The sequence below is a fragment of the Pseudochaenichthys georgianus genome, chromosome 22 (genome assembly GCF_902827115.2).
Source record: "Pseudochaenichthys georgianus chromosome 22, fPseGeo1.2, whole genome shotgun sequence".
Taxonomy (NCBI): Eukaryota; Metazoa; Chordata; class Actinopteri; order Perciformes; family Channichthyidae; genus Pseudochaenichthys; species Pseudochaenichthys georgianus.
The window spans coordinates 125,281-150,000 of record NC_047524.1 but is presented as its reverse complement, the minus strand read 5'-3'; the positions used below and the strand labels follow the sequence as shown (position 1 = coordinate 150,000).

The following is a 24,720-nucleotide window of genomic DNA, read 5'->3' as shown; positions in this document are numbered from 1 at the left end:
GACCCGTGTGCTTCGCTGGTTCTGAGAGAATAGTCAACATCGTGCATCACAAGATAAAACCCCTCTCTCAGGCAGGAATAAGGAGAGAACACACTGAGAGCAGCCCAACGTTGTGCTCAGTGAGGGAAGTGCACACTGATGACCTGGGTCAAAGTTATGGGTCTAAGAAAATAGTTCCCCAACAGTTACATCAAACACGTTTTCCCTTACAGTTACATAACATCCAGTTGTAGTCAGATTACTGTTACACTCCTTAAACATTATTACAATGTTACAAAATAATGTATTAAACAAAATACTGTGTTTACTTTTAAGTTAAAGGGCCCGTGTCACGCTTCTCCGGTTCTGACCCGTCCCCTTGTGTTCTGTAGCTTCTGCATGTAAATGCTCTGCAGAGTCACACACCCTCAAAGTGCACCCTGTAGGGAGTAAAGCTCTGACTCAGAGAAGACCCGTCTGTGCTGCCCCAGAACGCCTCGTGGGCATTTCTCTGTTTCCATTGTTTACTTCTTACGTCCGCGGAGCCGTTACGTTTGGACCAATCCGCGGACTTCCTCACACACACACACTCGGCGGGACGTTGTGAGGAGCAGGACACTGAGCTGTCTCACTGGTGTGGGGTCGGAGAGACAGCGAGGACTCAGCCTGGGCACACACAAACTCCCAGCCAGGCTGCGAGTGTGTGTGTTTCGGGCTGGGTTTCGCTGTGTCTCGCAGACGGCCACTGGGCTCACAGGGGGGGGGGGCAGGTTTTAGTCGACCTCAACAATGGAGTTATGATCAGTAGAAATGGCCATGACTCGGGACCTTTAAGATTTCTGAAGGCCTTGATGAGGCCTGATTTAAGATGACTCATCGTTCTGTTTTACATAATACACTTAATTATAAAATATCATGCATTTATTTGCTTTGCATTTAACATTGAGGCAATCCAAAAGTAACGAAAGTAAATCAGATTACTTTTATATTGTGTTACTTAGACGTTAGACTGATTACATTAACATGTAACTAATAATTGTAAGGGAGTTACTTTTCTTTGGTATCCTCATTACGCAATCAAACGCTCCGTGTAATCCGATACTCCCAGAGCCCGGTCCTTTTTCACCCCTTCAATGTGTGCGTTTCATTCAGGCGCTGCAGTTCCAGCGCTCTCTGGATGACATGGAGCAGAGTGTGGGCTCGGTGGAAAGTGAACTGAACAACGAGGACTGTGGCAGCGACCTGCCGTCCGTCAGCCGGCTGCTGAAGGCTCTGCAGGGCCTGGAGGAGGAGGTGGACGGACTCAGGGACAGAATGCAGGTGCGTGAGCAGCCGATGTGGATGTGTGAGGGATTAGACGGTATCGTGCATGGCGTTTATTATGTTTCTTTATCTCACAGGGTCTGATGGATACAGCGAGGAGCTTCCACTCGCAGGGAAACTTCCTGGCTGAGGAGATCCAGACGAGAGTCGCTCACACCATCAGCAGGTCGGACGTTTGGATTTGGTTTATTAGATTGCTCTTTTCCTGCTGAGAGTTTCTAATCGTTTTCATCTTAAGAAGTAGTACAATGTATTTAACACTTTATCCTATGCTGCCCTCTTGGACAGGCCGCTCTGAAAAAGAGATTTTAATCTGAATGAGACGGTGGTTAAATAAAGGATATATATATCTGGAGTTGCATGGTTTTCACTTGATGTACGGGGATACAAAAACGGTATTTAAAAGTGACTAAAGCTCTCAGACAAATAGCATTACCGTACTTTTCGGACTATAAAGCGCACCTGCATACAAGCCGCAGCAGCTAAATGGTCCGTCTGTCTTGCTCTCGTTCTGTCTCTCGGTTCCACTTTTACTTTGGCGCGCTGCCTGTCTCGCTCTTTTCCGGCCTCCAGCTTTTCTGCTGGAGCCCGCCGCTTAGAGGTGGCGGGCGCGGACCGGTCCTAGAGCCCATAGCGTTAAAGGTGGTTAATTGTACCTGTAAATCCATAGATTTAGGAGGTTCCCTAGTGGCCGTCAGCTGTACACAAAAATGGGGGAAAAAGTCGCGGCTTATAGTCCGAAAAGTACGGTAAATAACATTTAAACTCACTTCTGGTTTTACTAACTAAGGTGGTTTAAGGTCATCCGGATGAACTGTTTACAACTTGCCTGACTGACTGATTTTTTTTCGGACTTCGAGACAAGTGGTTATCGACTGAAACGACCCTTTGACATTATGCAGCAGAAGTATAAATTATGTTCAGCGGTGTTTACAACAGATGTGTTAAAATGCCGTGATGTTTACCCGATCAGGTACAACAGTCTGTCGGAGCCCTGCTGAGTCGGAGGGAAACCCGGAGGCCTGGCAGGTTCTGTTCCAGTTCTACAGAGACCTGGGAGGAGGCGGCCTGGCTGAGCGACAGACTGCCCTCCATCACTAACAGAGAGTGGGGGGGCACTCTGAGCAGCACCCAGCAGCTGCTGCTCAGACACCAGGTACACACACACACACACGCACACACAACACACACACACACACACACGCACACGTGCACACACACACACACACACACACCACACGCGCACACACACACGCGCACACACACATGCTCACTCACACACACGCGCACACCACACATACTCAACGCACGCACGACACACAGCGCACACACACATACTCTAAAAACACACACTCGCATACTCACACATACACACTCGCATACTCACACAGACACACACCACACCAACCCACACACACACACTCGCATACTCACACCACACCCACCCACACACACACACACCACACACCCCACACACACACACACAACAACCACACACACACACACACACACACAACACACACCCACACACACACACACAAAACCCACACAACCCACACACACCCACCAACCACACCCCACACACACACACACACACTCACATACCCACACTCGCATACTCTCACTCTCCCACACACACACACACACACACAACACCCACACACCACAACACAACACACACCACACCCACACACACACCACCTACTCACACACTGCATACTCTCACTCTCACCACACACACACACCCACACCCCACCACACACACACACACCACCCACACACACCACCACACCAATACTGACGCTCACACTCACACACCCACACGTACTCATACTCACACACACGCACCTGCAATGAAACATTAATAAGGAAAAAACAGTGTTTAAAAAATATAGGTTGACACGTATGAGGAATTTGACTTGATGTCATGGTGCATACATAAAAGTAAAACATCAATTTAAAAACGATAGAGAACTATTTTAGTAAACTATAATAACATATTTAAAATAATGGATGTCTGTCTCAAAATAAACTGCCATGAAAAAGAAATGTTTCAACCTGATTCAGAGTAAATAGCTAGATATCAAATATAATATGTTCAATTTTGAAACCAGGGCTTTAGATTAAAGGTCTTTATTTTAAAGTTTATGAATGAATGCTGTGGGTTCTTTTTGGTTAAACTACAGAGGTTTGTGGTAGACTTTAAAGCCTCCCAACACGCTCAGATTTTTTTATGCTTGTTTACTTTTCAGGCTGTGAAGCAGGAGATCTCAAGCCGCGCCCCATTGGTCCAGGCAGTTCAGGAGGCGGGACATAGTCTGGTGAGTAGCTGTCACTCATTATATAAACTCTTTGTTGTGTTAAGAAGGTAGTTTTTTGTACTTTTTTAAGAGTGAAAATAATGAACTAACAAGGCGAGACTTACATTCAACTGACCCCCGCAGGTCAGAGGTCGTCACTTTGCGTCTCACGACATCCGGGAGCGTCTGAAAGAGTTGAAGCGTCTCCACGAGGATCTTCTGACGGAGGCGGAGAGGAAAGGAAACTCCTGCAGGAGGCGCTCAGCATCCACACCTTCCTCACTGAGGTAACAAGATTAATTCATATAACAATACTATTAACGTTGCAAATCTTACATGGACGAGCAACTCCATATCTATCATCATTAATTACCCCGAGAATAATCTACCAGGCTCCCACGGTTACATGATGCTCCTAATCCGTCCGGCAGTGGCTCAGTCAGTCGGGGCTTGGACTGTGAGCCAGTGGCGGTTTTAGGATCGTAGGAGATTCAGGGCTTACATTTTGAAGTTGTTGAGCAGGGGGGGGGGGGGGGCTTGAGCCCAAGTAGCCACCCCCTAGCGCCGCCACTGCTGTGAGCTGTAGGGTCGCCGGTTCAAGTCCCCCACCAGACCTAAATATGGAGCGTGCTACTTGTAGAGGTCCCAGTTCCCCTCCTGCCCTGCCGTGGTGCTGCTTTTGTTTGCTTCTTGTGATTCGGGGCTATAAATTTTTTTAATTTGATTTTGTTTTGATATATAAACGTATGTGTGTGTGGTTTTTTAGGTGTCGGAGTTGGAGCTGTGGCTGGAGGAGCAGCAGGTGAGTCTGGAGTCTCGGGAGAGTGGGAGGAGTGAGGAGGCGACGGAGGCTCTGCTGAGGAAGCTGGACTCTGGACGTAGAGCTGGAAAACCAGAGGAGGACGGTGGAGAAGCTGCAGGAGAGCGGAGCGTCGCTGCAGCACCTCGGACATCCCAACAGGTAGACGCACACATACTATTATACTTTTCATAGTTCCCAGTTATATACAAGAAGAGACATGAAGAAGAGGGGACACATGTTGATGTAGAAGAGACATGAAGAAGATGGGACACATGTTAGAGAGACACGGAGAAGAGGGACACATGTTGATGTAGAAGAGACATGGAGAAGAGGGGACACATGTTGATGTAGAAGAGACATGAAGAAGAGGGGACACATGTTGATGTAGAAGAGACATGAAGAAGAGGGGACACACGTTGATGTAGAAGAGACATGAAGAAGAGGGGACACATGTTGATGTAGAAGAGACATGAGAAGAGAGGGGACACATGTTGATGAAGAAGAGACATGAAGAAGAGGGGACACATGTTGATGTAGAAGAGACATGGAGAAGAGGGGACACGTGTTGATGTAGAAGAGACATGAAGAAGAGGGGACACATGTTGATGTAGAAGAGACATGAAGAAGAGGGGACACATGTTGATGTAGAAGAGACATGAAGAAGAGGGGACACATGCTGATGTCGAAGAGACATGAAGAAAAGGGGACACATGTTGATGTAGAAGAGAGGACACATGTTGATGTAGAAGAGACATGGAGAAGAGGGGACACATGTTGATGTGGAAGAGACATGGAGAAGAGGGGACACATGTTGATGTAGAAGAGACATGGAGAAGAGGGGACACATGTTGATGTAGAAGAGACATGAAGAAGAGGGGACACATGTTGATGTAGAAGAGACATGAAGAAGAGGGGACACATGTTGATGAAGAGAGACATGAAGAAGAGGGGACACATGTTGATGTAGAAGAGACATGAAGAAGAGGGGACACATGTTGATGTAGAAGAGACATGAAGAAGAGGGGACACATGTTGATGTAGAAGAGACATGAAGAAGAGGGGACACATGTTGATGTAGAAGAGACATGAAGAAAGAGGGGACACATGTTGATGTAGAAGAGACATGAAGAAGAGGGGAACATGCTGATGTCGAAGAGACATGAAGAAAAGGGGACACATGTTGATGTAGAAGAGACATGAAGAAGAGGAGACACATGTTGATGAAGAAGAGACATGAAGAAGAGGGGACACATGTTGATGTAGAAGAGAGGACACATGTTGATGTAGAAGAGACATGGAGAAGAGGGGACACATGTTGATGTAGAAGAGACATGGAGAAGAGGGGACACATGTTGATGTAGAAGAGACATGAAGAAGAGGGGACACATGCTGATGTCGAAGAGACATGAAGAAAAGGGGACACATGTTGATGTAGAAGAGACATGAAGAAGAGGAGACACATGTTGATGAAGAAGAGACATGAAGAAGAGGGGACACATGTTGATGTAGAAGAGAGGACACATGTTGATGTAGAAGAGACATGGAGAAGAGGGGACACATGTTGATGTAGAAGAGACATGGAGAAGAGGGGACACATGTTGATGTAGAAGAGACATGGAGAAGAGGGGACACATGTTGATGTAGAAGAGACATGAAGAAGAGGGGACACATGTTGATGTAGAGGAGACATGAAGAAGAGGGGACACATGTTGATGTAGAAGAGACATGAAGAAGAGGGGACACGTGTTGATGTAGAAGAGACATGAAGAAGAGGGGACACATGTTGATGTAGAAGAGACATGGAGAAGAGGGGACACATGTTGATGTAGAGGAGACATGAAGAAGAGGGGACACATGTTGATGTAGAAGAGACATGAAGAAGAGGGGACACATGTTGATGTAGAAGAGACATGAAGAAGAGGGGACACATGTTGATGTCGAAGAGACATGAAGAAGAGGGGACACGTGTTGATGTAGAGGAGACATGAAGAAGAGGGGACACATGTTGATGTAGAAGAGACATGAAGAAGAGGGGACACGTGTTGATGTAGAAGAGACATGAAGAAGAGGGGACACGTGTTGATGTAGAGGAGACATGAAGAAGAGGGGACACATGTTGATGTAGAAGAGACATGAAGAAGAGGGGACACGTGTTGATGTAGAAGAGAAATGAAGAAGTGGATTTTGCACAATAGGTGACCTTTTAACTGGTATGTTCAAAATGAATTAAACAGTGTTTCTGTCTCAGTCCTCTCGTCAGCGAGGCTCTCCCGGGTGTTGCCGAACGCTTTGAGACTCTCCTCCGACTCTCAACATCTCGTCGCTCCGCTCTGGAAGACCAGCTCCGCCTCTACGTGTTCGAGAGAGAAGCCAAAGAACTACAAACATGGCTGACATCCAAGAAGACGGTGGTGGAGTCCAAAGACTGCGGACAAGATCTGGAGGACGTGGAGGTGAGTCTCGCGTAAAATTAGAAGTACTGACTAAACTTCTTCACTCAAGTTAAAGTAAAGAAGTAGGGCCTTTGAAATGTACTTAAAAGTGGGGTAGGTTATTAACTTCAGATACAGTTATATATATTCCATGGAATGCTCTTAACATCCCGATAGCAATGAATATCTGAAGTGCTTTGACAAAAAATCCATAAAAAAATATCATCTCTGGAAGCCGTGGCGCTGTAAAAAGCACGACCAATCATCTGAGCCGGCTAAAGTAGCTGGATGGCCTACCTGCCTGTCAGCCTTCCATCTGGGCACAAACTGATCTCGTGCCCTCATTGGTCATGTGCGCGTTCGTGTGTGTTGGGGGAGGGGCTCTGTGAGGAAGTCTGAAGGAAGGGGCAGATGGTGATAGACACGGTTCGCCACTGATAGAACAATAATGTCATTGTTAGCTAATGAATGTTTCGATGCTGAACAAAAAGCTAAATGAATGGGGGGTAATATCTGCGAGGGTTTGACAACAAAATCTCATTGTTTCCGTCATGTTCAAAAGGGGCAAGAAGAAGCTTGCCCTCTAGCGTACATTGTTCATGAAAATAAAGTTTAGGTCCTCGTCATCACCGTGATATCTGATTCCTTGTTTTAAACTTCCCCGTCCTGCAGGTGCTTCAGAAGAAGTTGGAGGTCCTGGTGTCGGAGATGTCGGTCTGGGTCGGACCCGGCTGACCTCGGTGCAGCAGCTGAGTCGAGGCCTTCAGACGGACAGCTCGGCGCGGAGGAGAGACGACGCCCTCAGCGATCTGTGGGAGGAGCTTAACAGCAGCATCAGGGCCAGAGAGCAGGTAGGAAACATCCCAGAGTTCACAAACATCCGATACCTGTGGGAGGAAAGAGGGGGTAGCAGTGTGTATACAGTATGCTGTTGTGCACACAGTTCCTCCAGAAGAACCCTTTTGTAGCATACCTGTCTGCCCCACCTGTGTTGCTCTCCCACTGTATGTTTGCAGTAAATACTTTTTTGTTTGTTTTTTACAGTTCTGTTAGTTCACATTATTTACAATTTGTTTAATTAATTAACCCTTTTTTTTGTTCTTCAAAAGAACCGATAAGAGTACCGTTAAGGACCGGATCGATAAGTGGTATCGATAAAGTAGTAGTACCGTTAAAACCTTAACGATACCCATCCCTAGTTATAACGCTTGTCAGAATCAGAAACAGGTTTATCACCAGGTAGGTTGACATGTACGAGGAATTTGACTTGCTGTCGTGGTGCGTACTTACAAGTAAAAACAAATGTTTAAAACACAGATAGAGAACTATTTTATGAAAATTATAATAACATAAAAAAATAATATATATATATCAGTGGCGAACCGTCAGGGCCTTCAAGATATGCAGAGAACACCCTGGAACACTCAGATAAAACAAACAATTGAATTATATAAATAAAAGGTATATAAAATGATAAATGAGAATGGTATCTGTGTTGTTGATCTGTAATATCACAGTGTTACGTTGATTTGTTTGTCCTTCTCGGACCATGCACTACGCATTTCAGTGGTTTTGTGTTAGACAAAGAAAGCAACCAATCAGATCTTGTTTCTGGGTATTCTAGAAGCCCCGCTAGTTCACTGGCTCGAGACAGAGGATCTAGATGAATGCGACGAAGCAATTCATGCCGTTTATTGTTTTTAACGTTGAAATGACGAGTGCAACAGGTGGAGAGGAAGTTGTTGCGGAATTGTTGTGAGTACCCTTTAAGACGACAATTCAGTGAAAAGACGGACATTATAATGCGGCGGCGGGGGGTGTGTGTGTCTACAGAAGGTCCAGTTGTGATAGACACGGTTCGCCACTGATATATATATATAGTAAATAATATATAGCAGTATTGTGCGGAATGCTTTGGCAATACTATGTTTAAAATGTGGTCAAGCCAATAAAGCCCCTTGTGTTGTATTGTGTTGTGTTGTGTTGTGTTGTTTTGTGTTGTATTGTGTTGTGTATCCCGTGTCCTCCAGAGTCTGCAGGCAGCGCGGGAAGTTCATCAGTTTTAATCACGACGTGGACGAGCTGAAGGGCTGGATGGCGGAGAAAGAGGCGGTGCTGGAGGCGGAGGATCCGGAGCACGACCTGCACTCCATCCAGACTCTGCTGAGGCAGCACGAGGCGCTTGGAGGTGAGGACGTCTGAAAGGGAGGGGCGTGCGAGGCAGAAAAATCTAAAACTCACAAGTAGATGTTTCTGTTGATGTTTATATAAAGTACCAACTTTTCTGATTAGTTGTGGGAAAGTTTGATGTGTCCTTCACGTATAAGAGATGAATATTGCTTTTAGAGCCATAAATACGTGTGTTTTTTATAGTTATATTTGGTTTGACCTGTGGTGGAATATGTATTGGAATAACATATTTGACTTTAGTACAACACCACACTGGTGAAAATACTCAATATTCAAATTGTATCTGAAGTAAAAGTACTAAAGTATTTGCCAATGACGTATACCAGTGGTTCCCAAACTTTTGTGCCCAAGGCACACCAAAGGACAAGTAAAAATCTCAAGGCACACCTATTGTGCAAAATAAGCCCTTATAACACGTGTTATCACTGATATCATGTAAAATATCTGTAAATGTACATAACTATTTACCAAATAAAAAAATAAAAACTATATTACTCATGAAATATTTATTAACAAAATATTTCAGAAATTAATTTGAAACTTTATCAAATTAGGCTTCATCAAAGCAGCAACACACTCATTTAAACCAGACAGAGAACCCAACTCCAGAGATGGGGTCATTACTACAAAAATGTAATATATTACATATTACTTTTTAAAAAAAAGTAATATATTACACTTACTTTCGTTACTATCTACATAAAGTAACTCACCGAGCACGTGCGAACTGCGCATGCGTGAGTGGCAATAACTTTCCTTTACCAGCAGGCGGCGGTAGTGTGTATTTGTCATTCAAACCAGGCAATAACCGGAAGACAGAGAAGAAGAACAGACTCCGTGATATAAACAAAAAAACATGTGTTCTTTGCAGGTGTTTGGTTGAGGTTTTACGTGGTGTTTCCAGCAGTGGATAACAGCTTCTGGTCTGGACACAGTTTGCATCTCACCGTCACATTCCTGTCTATCTTTCGGATGAACTCAAAAATAATGGGCATACCCCCACCCCCCTCGAAAGTTATCGGCTGACTCAGCCCATGTTATGCAGCACTGCATGTGGAGATGTGGACGCGCAAGTCGCGCAGATTACGTACATATAACCTACAAAGTACTGATACCCTATTAGTAAATTAAAAAATAATTATTTTTTGTTTTTGTGTCGTTGTATATCGCAATAATAACGTATGGTTGTCACAAAATCCCACGGCACACCCGGACTTGACTCACGGCACACCAGTGTGCCGCGGCACACACCGTTTGGGAACCACTGACGTATACAGTACCAAAAGGCGAGTACAAATGATATAGAAAGACCTTTTTCAAATAGTACATAGTTATTATTGTAAGGGAAACTTCTGCAGCAATGGAGAGTCAGGACTCAGAGAGACACGAAGAGAGTTGGAGCCTTGATGTCAACACTGACGGTTTATTACAAGTCCTCGACCGGAGGATTCACGGTCACAAGTCACAGCAGCCAGCGGTTCTGACCTGCACGGGTAGAGTTGCCACATAAATTCCTCCCGCGCCTCTCTCCTGCTAGACCCTTTTAAATGGTTACAGAGAGTAATCAACATATTGGGGGAGATAACGTAAACATCTGGGAACACTGGAGATAGCCTAAACATCTGGGGACACTGAATCAAATGTCTGACCCTTAATGGCCTCGAAGCCATCGTAACCATAAACCATTTGTGACCGAGAGTCATAAACTGGAATATCAACATAGCTGAGGCCTACCATTCCTTAAGACAGATAACAGATGTCAGGGTTGGTCATAAATGTCAAAGGGCAAAAAGGTTAGATATATAGGAGAATTATTCCCTAACAATTATTACATTTTAGTTAGTAAAGATTTAGTTTAATTTTATATACTCCTGGAAATGTCCTCGATAAGGATTAATGCAGTTTTTCTTATCCATCCATTTTGTATCTGTAGAGTTCAATAAATGGAGTGCAGTAAAAAGAACAATATTTGCATCTGAAATGAACCGTAAGAAAAGTTTGAAGTAGCAGAAAATGGAAACCGCTGTTACCAGATTTGCGTAATAGTTGTCTAGCTGTAAGTACGATTATAATCTTGTTGCTTGTATGTTTTAAACTCTTAACAACATCAGTTAACCTGCCTGGTTGTTGTTTGTGCCATCAGAGGGACCTGGCTCTGATCTCAGAGGAGGTGAAGAAGAGTGAAGATGAAGGTCGAGCTCTGAGCCGCCGCAGCCTCCGGTCCGATCCGCTGTGACTCAGAGGCTGGAGGAACTGGAGGTTTTCTGGAGAAACGTCCAGGAGAAAAGCCTCCCAACGAAGAGCCAGACTGGGCCAGGCCGAAGACGTTCAGAAATACTTATCCCTCTGTAGCGAGCTCATGTATGTCCATTTAAAAATGACAGTTGTTAGCTCATGTAGCTACATTTAAAATGACAGTTGTTAGCTCATGTAGGTACATTTAAAATGACAGTTGTTAGCTCATGTAGCTACATTTAAAATGACAGTTGTTAGCTCATGTAGCTACATTTAAAATGACAGTTGTTAGCTCATGTAGCTACATTTAAAATGACAGTTGTTAGCTCATGTAGCTACATTTAAAATGACAGTTGTTAGCTCAGGTAGCTACATTTAAAATGACAGTTGTTAGCTCATGTAGCTACATTTAAAATGAAAGTTGTTAGCTCATGTAGCTACATTTAAAAGGATAGTTGTTAGCTCAGGTAGCTACATTTCAAATCACAGTTGTTAGCTCATGTAGCTACATTTAAAATGACAGTTGTTAGCTCAGGTAGCTACATTTAAAATCACAGTTGTTAGCTCATGTAGCTACATTTAAAATGACAGTTGTTAGCTCATTTAGCTACATTTAAAATGACAGTTGTTAGCTCATGTAGCTACATTTAAAATGAAGTTGTTAGCTCATGTAGCTACATTTAAAATGAAAGTTGTTAGCTCATGTAGCTACATTTAAAACGGCAGTTGTTAGCTCATGTAGCTACATTTAAAATCACAGTTGTTAGCTCATGTAGCTACATTTAAAATTACAGTTGTTAGCTCATGTAGCTACATTTAAAATTACAGTTGTTAGCTCATGTAGCTACATTTAAAATGACAGTTGTTAGCTCATGTAGCTACATTTAAAATGACAGTTGTTAGCTCATGTAGCTACATTTAAAATGACAGTTGTTAGCTCAGGTAGCTACATTTAAAATTACAGTTGTTAGCTCATGTAGCTACATTTAAAATCACAGTTGTTAGCTCATGTAGCTACATTTAAAATGACAGTTGTTAGCTCAGGTAGCTACATTTAAAATTACAGTTGTTAGCTCATGTAGCTACATTTAAAATCACAGTTGTTAGCTCATGTAGCTACATTTAAAATGACAGTTGTTAGCTCAGGTAGCTACATTTAAAATTACAGTTGTTAGCTCATGTAGCTACATTTAAAATCACAGTTGTTAGCTCAGGTAGCTACATTTAAAAGGACAGTTTGTTGGCTCATGTAGGGTCCATTTAAAAGGACAGTTGTTAGCTCATGTAGCTACATTTAAAATCACAGTTGTTAGCTCAGGTAGCTACATTTAAAAGGACAGTTGTTAGCTCATGTAGGTCCATTTAAATGGACAGTTGTTAGCTCATGTAGCTACATTTTAAAAATCACAGTTGTTAGCTCAGGTAGCTACATTAAAATGACAATTGTTAGCTCAGGTAGCTACATTTAAAATGACAGTTGTTGGCTCATGTAGCTACATTTAAAATGACAGTTGTTAGCTCATGTAGGTACATTTAAAATGACAGTTGTTAGCTCATGTAGCTACATTTAAAATGACAGTTGTTAGCTCATGTAGCTACATTTAAAATGACAGTTGTTAGCTCATGTAGCTACATTTAAAATGACAGTTGTTAGCTCATGTAGGTACATTTAAAATGACAGTTGTTAGCTCATGTAGCTACATTTAAAATGACAGTTGTTAGCTCATGTAGCTACATTTAAAATGACAGTTGTTAGCTCATGTAGCTACATTTAAAATGACAGTTGTTAGCTCATGTAGCTACATTTAAATGACAGTTGTTAGCTCAGGTAGCTACATTTAAAATGACAGTTGTTAGCTCATGTAGCTACATTTAAAATGAAAGTTGTTAGCTCATGTAGCTACATTTAAAAGGATAGTTGTTAGCTCAGGTAGCTACATTTCAAATCACAGTTGTTAGCTCATGTAGCTACATTTAAAATGACAGTTGTTAGCTCAGGTAGCTACATTTAAAATCACAGTTGTTAGCTCATGTAGCTACATTTAAAATGACAGTTGTTAGCTCATTTAGCTACATTTAAAATGACAGTTGTTAGCTCATGTAGCTACATTTAAAATGAAAGTTGTTAGCTCATGTAGCTACATTTAAAATGAAAGTTGTTAGCTCATGTAGCTACATTTAAAACGGCAGTTGTTAGCTCATGTAGCTACATTTAAAATCACAGTTGTTAGCTCATGTAGCTACATTTAAAATTACAGTTGTTAGCTCATGTAGCTACATTTAAAATTACAGTTGTTAGCTCATGTAGCTACATTTAAAATGACAGTTGTTAGCTCATGTAGCTACATTTAAAATGACAGTTGTTAGCTCATGTAGCTACATTTAAAATGACAGTTGTTAGCTCAGGTAGCTACATTTAAAATTACAGTTGTTAGCTCATGTAGCTACATTTAAATCACAGTTGTTAGCTCATGTAGCTACATTTAAAATGACAGTTGTTAGCTCAGGTAGCTACATTTAAAATTACAGTTGTTAGCTCATGTAGCTACATTTAAAATCACAGTTGTTAGCTCATGTAGCTACATTTAAAATGACAGTTGTTTAGCTCAGGTAGCTACATTTAAAATTACAGTTGTTAGCTCATGTAGCTACATTTAAAATCACAGTTGTTAGCTCAGGTAGCTACATTTAAAAGGACAGTTGTTAGCTCATGTAGGTCCATTTAAAAGGACAGTTGTTAGCTCATGTAGCTACATTTAAAATCACAGTTGTTAGCTCAGGTAGCTACATTAAAAGGACAGTTGTTAGCTCATGTAGGTCCATTTAAAATGACAGTTGTTAGCTCATGTAGCTACATTTAAAAATCACAGTTGTTAGCTCATGTAGCTACATTTAAAATGACAATTGTTAGCTCAGGTAGCTACATTTAAATGACCAGTTGTTGGCTCATGTAGCTACATTTAAAATGACAGTTGTTAGCTCATGTAGGTCCAGAACAGTAAAGTAAAGAAGTACAAAAGACGTATGAAGCTGACGTCTGTGTTGTGTTTCAAGGGCCTGGCTTGAGGGAGATGTTGTCTCTGGTTCGAAGCGAGGCGCTGAGCGTGGAGGGAAACGACCTGGAGCATCTTATTAAAAAACATGAGGAGTATCGCGTCCAGATTGACCGCCAGCTCAGCAAATCACTGGCTGTGAAAGAGGACGGGAGCGTCTGATCGAGGGAGGGAACTTCATGTCTCCAGAGGTAAGAAGTTAAATCTAAGAAGGAGGATATTCTACTGAAATACGATGACACTTCAATGCTCAGATCAGGTCTGAAATGTGACTTGCATCCCAGCAGCTCCATGTGTCACATCAACAGACACATATCATCATAAACATCACAATCAGTGAGAGAAAACATGCTCAAGAGCCTTCAGCGTAACACTCAGAGGCCACAGGAGGGAAATGAGTAATTATATAGACATTTGTATTCATTGGGAAAAACCCCTTGAGATGCACCATCTCGTTTCAAGGGGGTCCCCGACAATAGCAACAACTTACAGACATACATAAACAAAAAGACAAAATGCAAAACATGACACACAAGACAAACCACATGCAGTCTGTTAAGTGAAATTCAAGCTATGCATAATTGCTGTTCGGGAAAGATAACGTGTATTCTGAAAAGGAAAAATTAAACCTTTGATGGGGTTGAGGCCCGTTTCTCAACTGAATGTTAAAGGGGACCTATCATGCAAATGCACTTTATTATGTCTTTTAAAACATGTGTCCCCGGTGTGTCGGGGAAACTCACGCAGCATTAGAAAATAAAACCCAACCCTCTCTCTTTTCCTCCGTACCCAAATCTCTAAAAACGGGGAACAACGGAGCTGATCCAGATTTGCGTCCAATATGACGTAACATCTGAAATGTGGACCCACGGGCCAATCAGAAAGTTGCTCTCAGAAACAAATGCCCGACTGTTTTGGACGTAATATGGTCGGTGTTTGCATTAGCATCGCTAACACTCAGAGCTAACCTGTACTGGAGAGCATGTGTGTGAAGAAGCAGGAAGTAGAAAGGAAACTCACCTTGTGGTGTAACCGGCAAGAGAGGAAGCCTTTGAGCTCCAGACTGTTTCAGATCCTGATGATCCATGATATGGCATTTCATCACGGCAGCATTAGTTTAGACGGTAGCTGCCGGGTCCCGCATGAGCTCAGACCCCTCCTCTTTAAAAGCTTTATCCCCAAATCAGCACTTTAGAAACAGGAAGTGAAATAGAGGGATATGAGGCGAGGCTAGAATGATCTGTTTGGTATTTTGAGGCAAAACACTTCATAGACATATTTTTATATATCTTTATATATCTGAGACCTGTGCTGTGTCCTGATAGGTGACCTTCAATGTGTCAAACATGCTAAGAAATAACAATGGGAATCCATGAGAGCAATCTGTTTGAAAGTAAAAGTAAAGTACTTCTTAGACTACCGTGACTGTACACTTTTTTAGGATAATGTTGCTACTATGCCCAATTGTTTTTGATTTATTTCATTTAATGTCTTTTATTTTTATTATATATTTCAATTCAAAACCAAATTAAACGTTTGCCTGTTTTTCACTTTTCTTATGTAAGTTTGTGTACGATATTGCGTGTCTTGTAACTATGTTGTTTAAAAGAATGAAAAATAAGAACAAAAAAGACCCTTTAGCGTGCATTTGATCTGGATTCAGCTCTGTAATCCCATCCTCATCCCCTTCCTCCTCCTCGCAGGTGGAGGAGCGAGTCTGTGAGCTGGAGGAGCTGGAGGAGAAGGTGGTGAAGGTGTGGGAGGAAACCAGGATCCTTTACGAGGAGGAGCTGGAGATCTGTCTCCTGCAGAGGGAGCTCGAGCAGGCGGAGCGATGGCTGAGCTCGTATGAAAACACACTGATGGCCGAGGACTACGGGGTACGTCTGGACCACATTAAAGGAGCATTATGGAGGCTTAGACCAGTGTTTTTCAAAGTGGGGGGGCCCGACCCCCCGGGGGGCCGCCAGGAGGGTCACGCAAAGTTTGAGGGAAAGGGGAATTTATTTCTTTTTTGAAAGTTACATTTTTTTTTTTTTTTTTTGATGTTATTAATAACTGCATCTATCAATCTATGAGTCCTTTGAAGCCAATCTTTTAATATTTTGTATTTATTAATATTTTTTGGTTTTAAATCACACGGCCGCCCTTCAAGCCAATCAGAATCGAGCTGCCGCTACTGAGAGTGAAACTGAGTATCTGCTCAGCTTTTGGAGCAAGTGAGAGCGAGTGAATATTTCGCTCTGCAGCTGGATGAGAGCACGGATGTAGCAAATGTTGTTGTTTATATATATGAATATAAATATGTTTATTGTTAATATTACTGTTGAATATTATATATAATATTATTAAGGCATAAGTAGCTTTCAAAAATGCTGAAAAATACATGTTAATTGTTCATATTACTGTTCAAATTATATAATATTATAAAGACAGAAATCACTTTAAAAATGCTTTAAAATATGTTTACTGTTGATATTACAGTTTAATATTGTGTTAAGAATGTTTATAACAGAACAAACAAAAGATAAATACAAAAAAAATAGAAGAATAACTGATTATTAATTATTAATACAAATATATATTAAGAAAATGTATTAAGCTGTATGATTAATTTGTCATATTCTCCATTATAATGTACTCATCATTTAAAAAATAATTGCAACAGGGGGGTCTCCGCCAGAGGATAATGCTGTATGGGGGTCGTTGGCATGGCAACGTTTGGGAACCCCTGGCTTAGACAACTGTTCAAGCCACTGAAGTGTCGCTTTGTTTACGTATCGAACGCACTGTACATATATAAAAAAAGACTTAATTATTAACACTCAGGGCTCTACGCTAACTTTTACAAGTGGTTGCCAGGCAACAGCTTTTGGTTGGACATACGGTTGCCATTTTTAGTCACCTTATATTTTAAATAATGAAGATACTATACATCAACTTAATAATGAACATGTGACACAAAATAATGTTCCAATGCCTTACAATAAGTAATTAACACACTTATTTGGAACTTAAGTGGTCGGAAACTTGTCCACCCTCAATTGCTGGTATACTAAACACCAGAAGTGCAGCTGTTGTTCTTCACAGATCACTAGTTTCTTGGTCATCCGTTGTTTTCCTTTCAAATGTGGGTTTTCTTGACCTCTGTGCTGACCCCCACCATAGATCCACTGGCCCTTCAGCATTGAAGTCTTGACCTCTGTGCTGACCCCCACCATAGATCCACTGGCCCTTCAGCATTGAAGTCTTGACCTCTGTGCTGACCCCCACCACAGACCCACTGGCCCTTCAGCATTGAAGTCTTGACCTCTGTGCTGACCCCCACCATAGACCCACTGGCCCTTCAGCATTGAAGTCTTGGATTGGCCAGACTAATACATTTCTAAAGTTAAATAAATGAAAACCATTCACAGTTAAGAATTAGATATTAATTATTAATGCTGTAAATGACCTGTAATATGTCACGCGAGTCAACCTGCATGGCTTTCTGGCTCCGTAATCACACCAATGCACGTGCAACTTAAGTATCAGGTTCCGACTGGTCACAACAATAATTAAATATCACTAATACAACAACTAATTAACATTTATCTATGTTCGGGTGCACATTTTGCTGTTTGCTGTTCTTATTTCTTTATGTTAGAAACTGGTTTCTAAGCAACCAAAGGCCAAGAAGTGGTTGACATTTTTTCTGAATGGTTGCCAATGGCAACCTGGCAACCTTTGCTGTCGAGCCCTGACACTTAATGTGCTTTTTTTTTTAGCCTGTTACTGTTTTCCAATTAACTTGAATCAGCTTTCCAATCAGCATACAACAAAATGACATTTAGAAACGCAACAACAGAGCGAGACATGACCTCAGTGTGTGTGTGTGTGTGTGTGTGTGTGTGTGTGTGTGTGTGTGTGTGTGTGTGTGTGTGTGTGTGTGTGTGTGTGTGTGTGTGTGTGTGTGTGTGTGTGTGTGTGTGTGTGTGTGTGTGTGTGTGTGTGTGTGTGTGTGTGTGTGTGTGTGTGTGTGTGTGTGTGTGTGTGTGTCCAACATTAGCTCCTACTTATAGCATAGGCGCTAATCGACAGGGCATGTCACCAATTTTTGGAGGTGTCTACTAGACAACAAAATTACTCGATTTTTTTTTAGAGGAAAATACTGTACGTTCGACTCAACGCTAGGAAATGAGACCAGTTTTTTATGGTGTAATAATACAGCTGTTATTTACCAACTGGAAAATGTGTCATTATCATCATTGTTCAATTAAATGATTGATAACAAAGTAAAAGTTGGAGAAAAATGTGTCAATACTTTTCAAATACAGTCAAAAAATTATATCAAACGTGTATTTATTATACCTGTAACAATATCTACACAATGACTGTAAACTTATAAGTGTGTTTTGGCTGTGCGGTAGACCTAAAACACGTGCCGTCAGATCGACTGAATCATGGCTGTTGTTTTATTTCCCTCCAGGACTCTGTGTCCGATGTGATGGAGCTGCTGAAGAGGCAGGAGGACCTGGAGGCCATGATTCAGGCTCAGAGCGAGCGCTTCAGCGCACTGCAGAAGAAGAAGACACAGGTGGGTTGGTCACGGTCTGAAACGCGTTCACACCAGCCTTGTAGAGTCCGGTTGAATCGAACCCTGGTGCGTTTAGCCGCTTGGTGCGGTTCGTGTGGGTCGGTGTGAACGCAGTCTTTCCATCCATCCATCTTCTCCGCTTCTCCGTGGTCGGGTCTCGGGGGTAGCAGCTCCAGCCCCAAACGTTCCTTCCCCCTCATCCACCAGCTCTGACTGGGGGGTCCCAAGGCGCTCCCAGGCCAGAAGAGATATAATCCCTCCACCTGGTCCTAGGTCTACCCCTTGGTCTCCTCCCAGCTGGACGTGCCTGGAACACCTCCCTAGGGAGGCGCCCAGGTGGCATCCTAACTAGGTGCCCGAACCACCTCAACTGGCTCCTTTCGACGCGAAGGAGGAGCGGCTCAACTCCGAGTCCCTCCCTGATGACCGAACTTCTCACCTTATCCCTAAGGGAGACGCCAGCCACCTGGCGGAGGAAACCCATCTCGGCCGCTTGTATCCGCGATCTCGTTCTTTCGGTCGTGACCCATCCTTCATGACGAGGTGAGGGGAGGAACGAAAACGGCCCGGTAGACAGAGAGCTTTGCCTTCTGGCTCAGCTCCCTTTCCGTCACACGGTGCGGTAAAGCGACTGCAGTACCGCTCCCGCTGCTACGACTCTCCGGCCCATCTCACGCTCCATTGTTCCCTCACTCGAGAACAAGGCCCCGAGATACTTGAACTCCTTCACTTGGAGTCTTTCTTTATCCTTTATTTATCCAGGAATGTCCCATTGAGATACAAGATCTCTTCTTCCAGGGAGTCCTGACCAACACGGCACACATCACGTTTCAACATAAAACAAGGGCATTAAACAATTCAAATATAAATCCAGAAGGCCATTTGTTTAGTGGCAAGAAGCATACTCACATCAGCAATAGCATCAGGTACACAGCTACATGTTTCATGAAGGGCTAATCGTAGCATACCTTTAAAAGCATGTACAGCAGGAAGTGCCTCGAGACAAAGTTTCACTTGCAGCGTATTCCATAAAAAGTCTGAGACCTCTGAAGTGAACTAAACAACCGGACTCTGGTCCGCTAAAAGAGGCGGTCTCGGAGCGCTTGCTAGTGAACTCTGGAGCGGATCATCGCTGGTGTGAACGCAGTCCGCACCGAAACATAGGAAGCGTAGTATTTACGAGTCACAAGAACGCGGGTGGCTTCAAAACGTTAGTGAAAGAGTGAAGCAGAATGAAGTGTCGTGTAAAGTTATAACAACTATCAAACTAAAAACTCGGGGAAACCCCTCCTCACTGCAGAACGTCTCCCTTTCACTTCAAACCTTTATTTAACCAGATGGTCCCTTGAGGTCAGACATCTCTTTTTCAAGGGAGACCTGCAGCGTACAGGTTCCACATGAAACATGAAACTATAAAGGACATCATACATTATATTTACAGGATACATAGTTATAGACATTTACAAGTGCCCATAGTATCAGCAAGCATTTCACTTAGCCTAGCTTTAAAGACATGCAGAGGAAAGAGATGCTCAGTTTCAATTCTTGCTGAAGATTGTTCCATCAAGTGGAGCTGCGCATAAAAGCCGTCTTCCCTACGACAGTCCTTGCTCTCGGCACATCTAACAAGACTACATCCTGCCATCTCAGACAATAGCTGCTTGCAACTCTCCGTGTCTCAGAGAGCAGATATAATACGGGAGTTTACCCAACAAAGCTTTATAGATGAACGTGTACCAGTGACTGAGCCTCCGTACAGAGAGTGAAGGCAGACCTGCCTTGGCCTACAGGGTGCAGTGATGAGTCAGCGCTTTACAGTTAGTGACACATCTCAGTGCGCTGTGATAGGCGGCATCCAACTTGACCAGGTAATGAGCAGGTGCATTCATATAGACCAGATCCCCATAGGCCAGCACAGGTCAAAGGTCACAGAGCCTTTTCCTGGCCTCAAGCGAGAAGCAGGACTTGTTTCTGAAAAAGAAACCCTCAGCTTTTTAAGCAGGTTATTGACCTGAAGTTTAAAAGTAAGACAGTCATCAAGCCAGATACCCAGGTATTTGTAGCGATGGCTGATATCTCTCATTAGCCGATATGTGTTATAATGTCTTTATCGCACGTTGTCTGATTATATAATCATATGCGCCGTCTGCGAGAGGCCGTTGATCTGCTCTCCAGATTAACAGCAGCATGAGAATAACCGGCGGAGGCTCCGGTAGAAATGGTCGGGATTTGCGTTTTTACCCCCTTAATGTCCGACCAATGGTTGAACAGCATTTCCGAGCACATGACTTGTGTTTAAAGTTTAAAGTCGGTTTGAGTTTTCCCCGTGTGAACGCAAACCGAACCTTCTGAAAAATGAGATACTGGAACAAACTGTCGTCTGGTGCGCAGCTGAGTAGCGGACTATTAGGTGTGAATGCGACCTAAGAGAGGCAAACATCTATTTTACATTTTCTCTTAAGTATGTATTTGCTTTGAAATGTAATGCCAAATATATTAAGGCGTCTGCTCTGTGAAATACAATTATACATTCTTCTAAACATCTTTGTTTTGGATTGTTTGTATGCTCTTAAAGGTCTCCTATAATATAAAATGCACTTTTTGATGTCTCTTATTTGTGTCCCCGGTGTGTCGTAAAATAAAACCCTCTCTCTTTTCCTCCGTACCCACATGTCTAAAAACGGGGGTTCAACGGAGCTGATCCAGATTTGCTGCAGTCATGACGTCATATAGGAAATGTTGGCTGGCAGAAACGTCGTTCTTTTTATTTGTTATAAGGCTACGGACCCAGAATCAGCACTTTAGTAACAGGGCTGAAATAGAGGGATATGGCTAGAATGGGTCATCTGTTTGGTATTTTGATCAAAACACTTCACAGACATGTTTTTTAAATATCTGATCCCTTTAAATGTCCCCTTTCTCCTCAGAGGGAGAAGAGACTTCATGGAAACGAGAGCACGGACCTTGAGGACAGAAAACCTGCAGCCAGAGTTTCGTCTCTGAGGAGCAAACCGTCCGATCCAAAGACCCCTTGGCCCTCCAGAGACATCGTGCGGCGAGTCAGCAGCGGCACGCGGACGGACAGAAACATCAGATCTCCGGTACAAGACAAAAAACCCAGCGTCAAAACCTCTGCTAGTCCTCCGCCCAGTCCTCCTCCCCACCGTGACACCAGGAGATACTCCAGCAGGAGGACGTGGGAGGTGGAGCGAGAAGAAGCTCCTCCTCCAACTCCGACTGTAAGGACATGGAGGAGTCGGAGCAGCCAATCACCGGACTCCTCTTCTCCAAAGCCTCCTTCTCCCTCCTCCCCTCAAAGCTCCGTCTCTTCGACATCTCCCGAGGAAGAACGTCGTAACGGTTTCAAACCTCCTCCGGCTCCAAAGCCCAGGATCTCCTCGGAAGAGCGGACATTTGGACTTCCCTCTGAAAAGCTTGCCACACCACCTGACTCGCCTCCACCAATCAGAGGGCTTGTTGCTCCAACTCAACCTCCACCTCCTCCTCCAGTCGCAGAAACACCTTCTTCCCCTGATTCGTCACCATCTCCACCGAGACAAGAGCTCCAAAGCGAGCCACATCCTCCTCATTCTCCGTCTAGTGCAACTCCACCTGACTCCCCGACTCCTCCACCAATCACAGAGGAGGAAACCGAATCAGCTGACCTCTCACCTCCAATGAGAGAGCTTCCTCCGTCTCCTCCACAACGTCAGAGGAAGTTGGAGGATCTACCAGAGGAGGAACACGGCTCCACACAGGAGGTAAGACTTTAATCATTAACTGGCATGTTGATATGGAAAGCTGATTGGTCGACACTCCTCTCACAACTGTGGTGTTGCTAGGTGACGGCAGAGCGGCCAATCAGAATGGAGGGAATGCTGGAGATCAAACTGAAACAAGGAGGAAACAAGGTGAGAGGCTTCTGACGTCAGGTGTGTCTCTTTGCAAAGTGTGATGGTTTGATATTCTATTTACTTTTTAATTACACACAGAATGATGACATGGCAATAATATTATACAATACACTAATTAGGGCTGCACGATTTGGGGGAAATAACTAATTGCAATTATTATGACTGCAATTACGATCTGATTCGCCATATCAGATCATCTTTTAAACATTAGTCACATGATTATTATATATAAAATATATATTTAAATGATTGTGGTGTGAGGATCTGTACCCAAAGGGATTTATTAGGAAGTCCAAAGGCTTAATTCTTAGTTTACCACTATTTGAATATTGCTCTACAGAAAGAGAAAGCAATTGGTCAAAAAGACAACCGAATAATTAGAATTTCTGAATGGATCCTTTCCTAATTTCCCCCGATTCTTTACCTACACACCTTAAGTGTCCTTGTGTCTGACAGGTGAGTTTTCTCTCCCTCTGATTGGCTGTTGCTCCGCAGGGTCTGGATTACTGGGAGGAAGTGTTTGCTGTTCTGGAAGAAGAGACGCTGAGTCTGTTTAACGACAGAGCCGCTGCTGCAGAGGTACGTTTACTATTGTTTAAAGGTCACCTATCAGGCCTCTGTTTCACTTCCTGTTTCAAAAGTGCTGATTCGGGTATAAAGCTTTAAAAAATGTAAGAAATGTATAACAAATATAAGAGGAGGGGTCTGAGCTCATGCGGGACCCGGCAGCTACCGGCTAAACTAAATGCTGCCGTGATGAAACGCCATATCATGGATTATCAAGGCTCTGAAACAGTCTGGAGCTCAAAGGCTTTCTCTCTCCCGGTTATACCACGAGGTGAGTTCCTTTCTACTTCCTGCTTCTTCACACACATGCTCTCCAGCACAGGTTAGCTCTGAGTGTTAGCGATGCTAATGTAAACACCGACCATATTACGTCCAAAACAGTCGGGCATTGTTTCTGATAGCAACGTTTCTGATTGGGCCGTGGGTCCACATTTCAGATGTTACGTCATATCGGACGCAAATCTGGATCAGCTCCGTTGTTCCCCGTTTTTAGAGATTTGGGTACGGAGGAAAAGAGAGAGGGTTTATTTCCTGACGCTGCGTGAGTTCCCCGACACACCGGGGACACATCGGGGACACACCGGGGACACATGTTGATGTAGAAAAGGGCCTCAAACCCCATCAAAGGTTTATTTTTTCCTTTTCAGAATATACGTTATCTTTTCCATAGAACAGCAATTATGCATTGCTTGAATTTCACTTAACAGACTGTATGTGATGTATAACAGACATCACAAAGTGCATTTTGCATGATAGCTCCCCTTTAATGTGTGTCTGTATGTTTGTGCCATGAATTGAAGATGATCTCAAATTAATAAAAAGTTTTTAGCATACTTTTTAGTTATTTTTACAAATTCTTTATTGTCATTTTTCTTATGCAGGGTTTCCGCGGCGACTTAAAAAGTATTACATGTTGATAAATCAATTTAGCGAAAATTAAAGCTATTAAAAAGTATTAAACGGCATTTTCCAAGGTGTTACATTTTGTATCTTGTCTTCAATAAGTATCTGAATGGTCCAGAGAGGTTGTGTTCTGCAGTCTGCCTGAATGTAGTCGTGGCGTAGGTGTGCAGTGTGAGTCTGGAGTTTATTGATGGCATCCCGTTGGGGTTGACGTCGTCTGAACAGGACATCGCACGCTCACTGCTTGATAGCGCGAAGCTCCGTTTACGCCGGTTGCTAAGCAACATCGTTATGGGGAAATGCAAGTCTGCGTCCAAATGGTTGGAAGATAAGGAGGAAGGACAATGAATACTGTATATAGTCAATGTGAGGTGAAGTGTGTCGCCAAGGTAACCGGTTAAAACTCCAAGTGGAGATGAGCTCTTAACATGTTTTACATTTGACTT

General features: G+C 43.1%; 1 protein-coding gene across 1 annotated transcript in view; it reads left to right on the top strand.

The window, feature by feature from the left end:
• The window catches only part of sptbn5 (spectrin, beta, non-erythrocytic 5), a 108,064-nt gene that overhangs the window by 62,654 nt on the left and 20,690 nt on the right, over positions 1-24,720 (top strand). Inside the window, 26 exon segments of the mRNA XM_071201657.1 lie at positions 1,132-1,299; positions 1,380-1,468; positions 2,276-2,296; positions 2,298-2,357; positions 2,359-2,458; positions 3,555-3,623; positions 3,747-3,840; positions 3,843-3,889; positions 4,369-4,472; positions 4,474-4,563; positions 6,653-6,857; positions 7,509-7,548; positions 7,551-7,687; positions 8,867-8,896; positions 8,898-9,032; positions 11,170-11,236; positions 11,239-11,309; positions 11,311-11,387; positions 12,739-12,750; positions 14,329-14,465; positions 14,468-14,505; positions 16,018-16,194; positions 18,783-18,890; positions 21,818-22,651; positions 22,733-22,801; positions 23,300-23,383. Of these exon segments, the coding sequence (XP_071057758.1) occupies positions 1,132-1,299; positions 1,380-1,468; positions 2,276-2,296; positions 2,298-2,357; positions 2,359-2,458; positions 3,555-3,623; positions 3,747-3,840; positions 3,843-3,889; positions 4,369-4,472; positions 4,474-4,563; positions 6,653-6,857; positions 7,509-7,548; positions 7,551-7,687; positions 8,867-8,896; positions 8,898-9,032; positions 11,170-11,236; positions 11,239-11,309; positions 11,311-11,387; positions 12,739-12,750; positions 14,329-14,465; positions 14,468-14,505; positions 16,018-16,194; positions 18,783-18,890; positions 21,818-22,651; positions 22,733-22,801; positions 23,300-23,383 (3,063 nt within the window).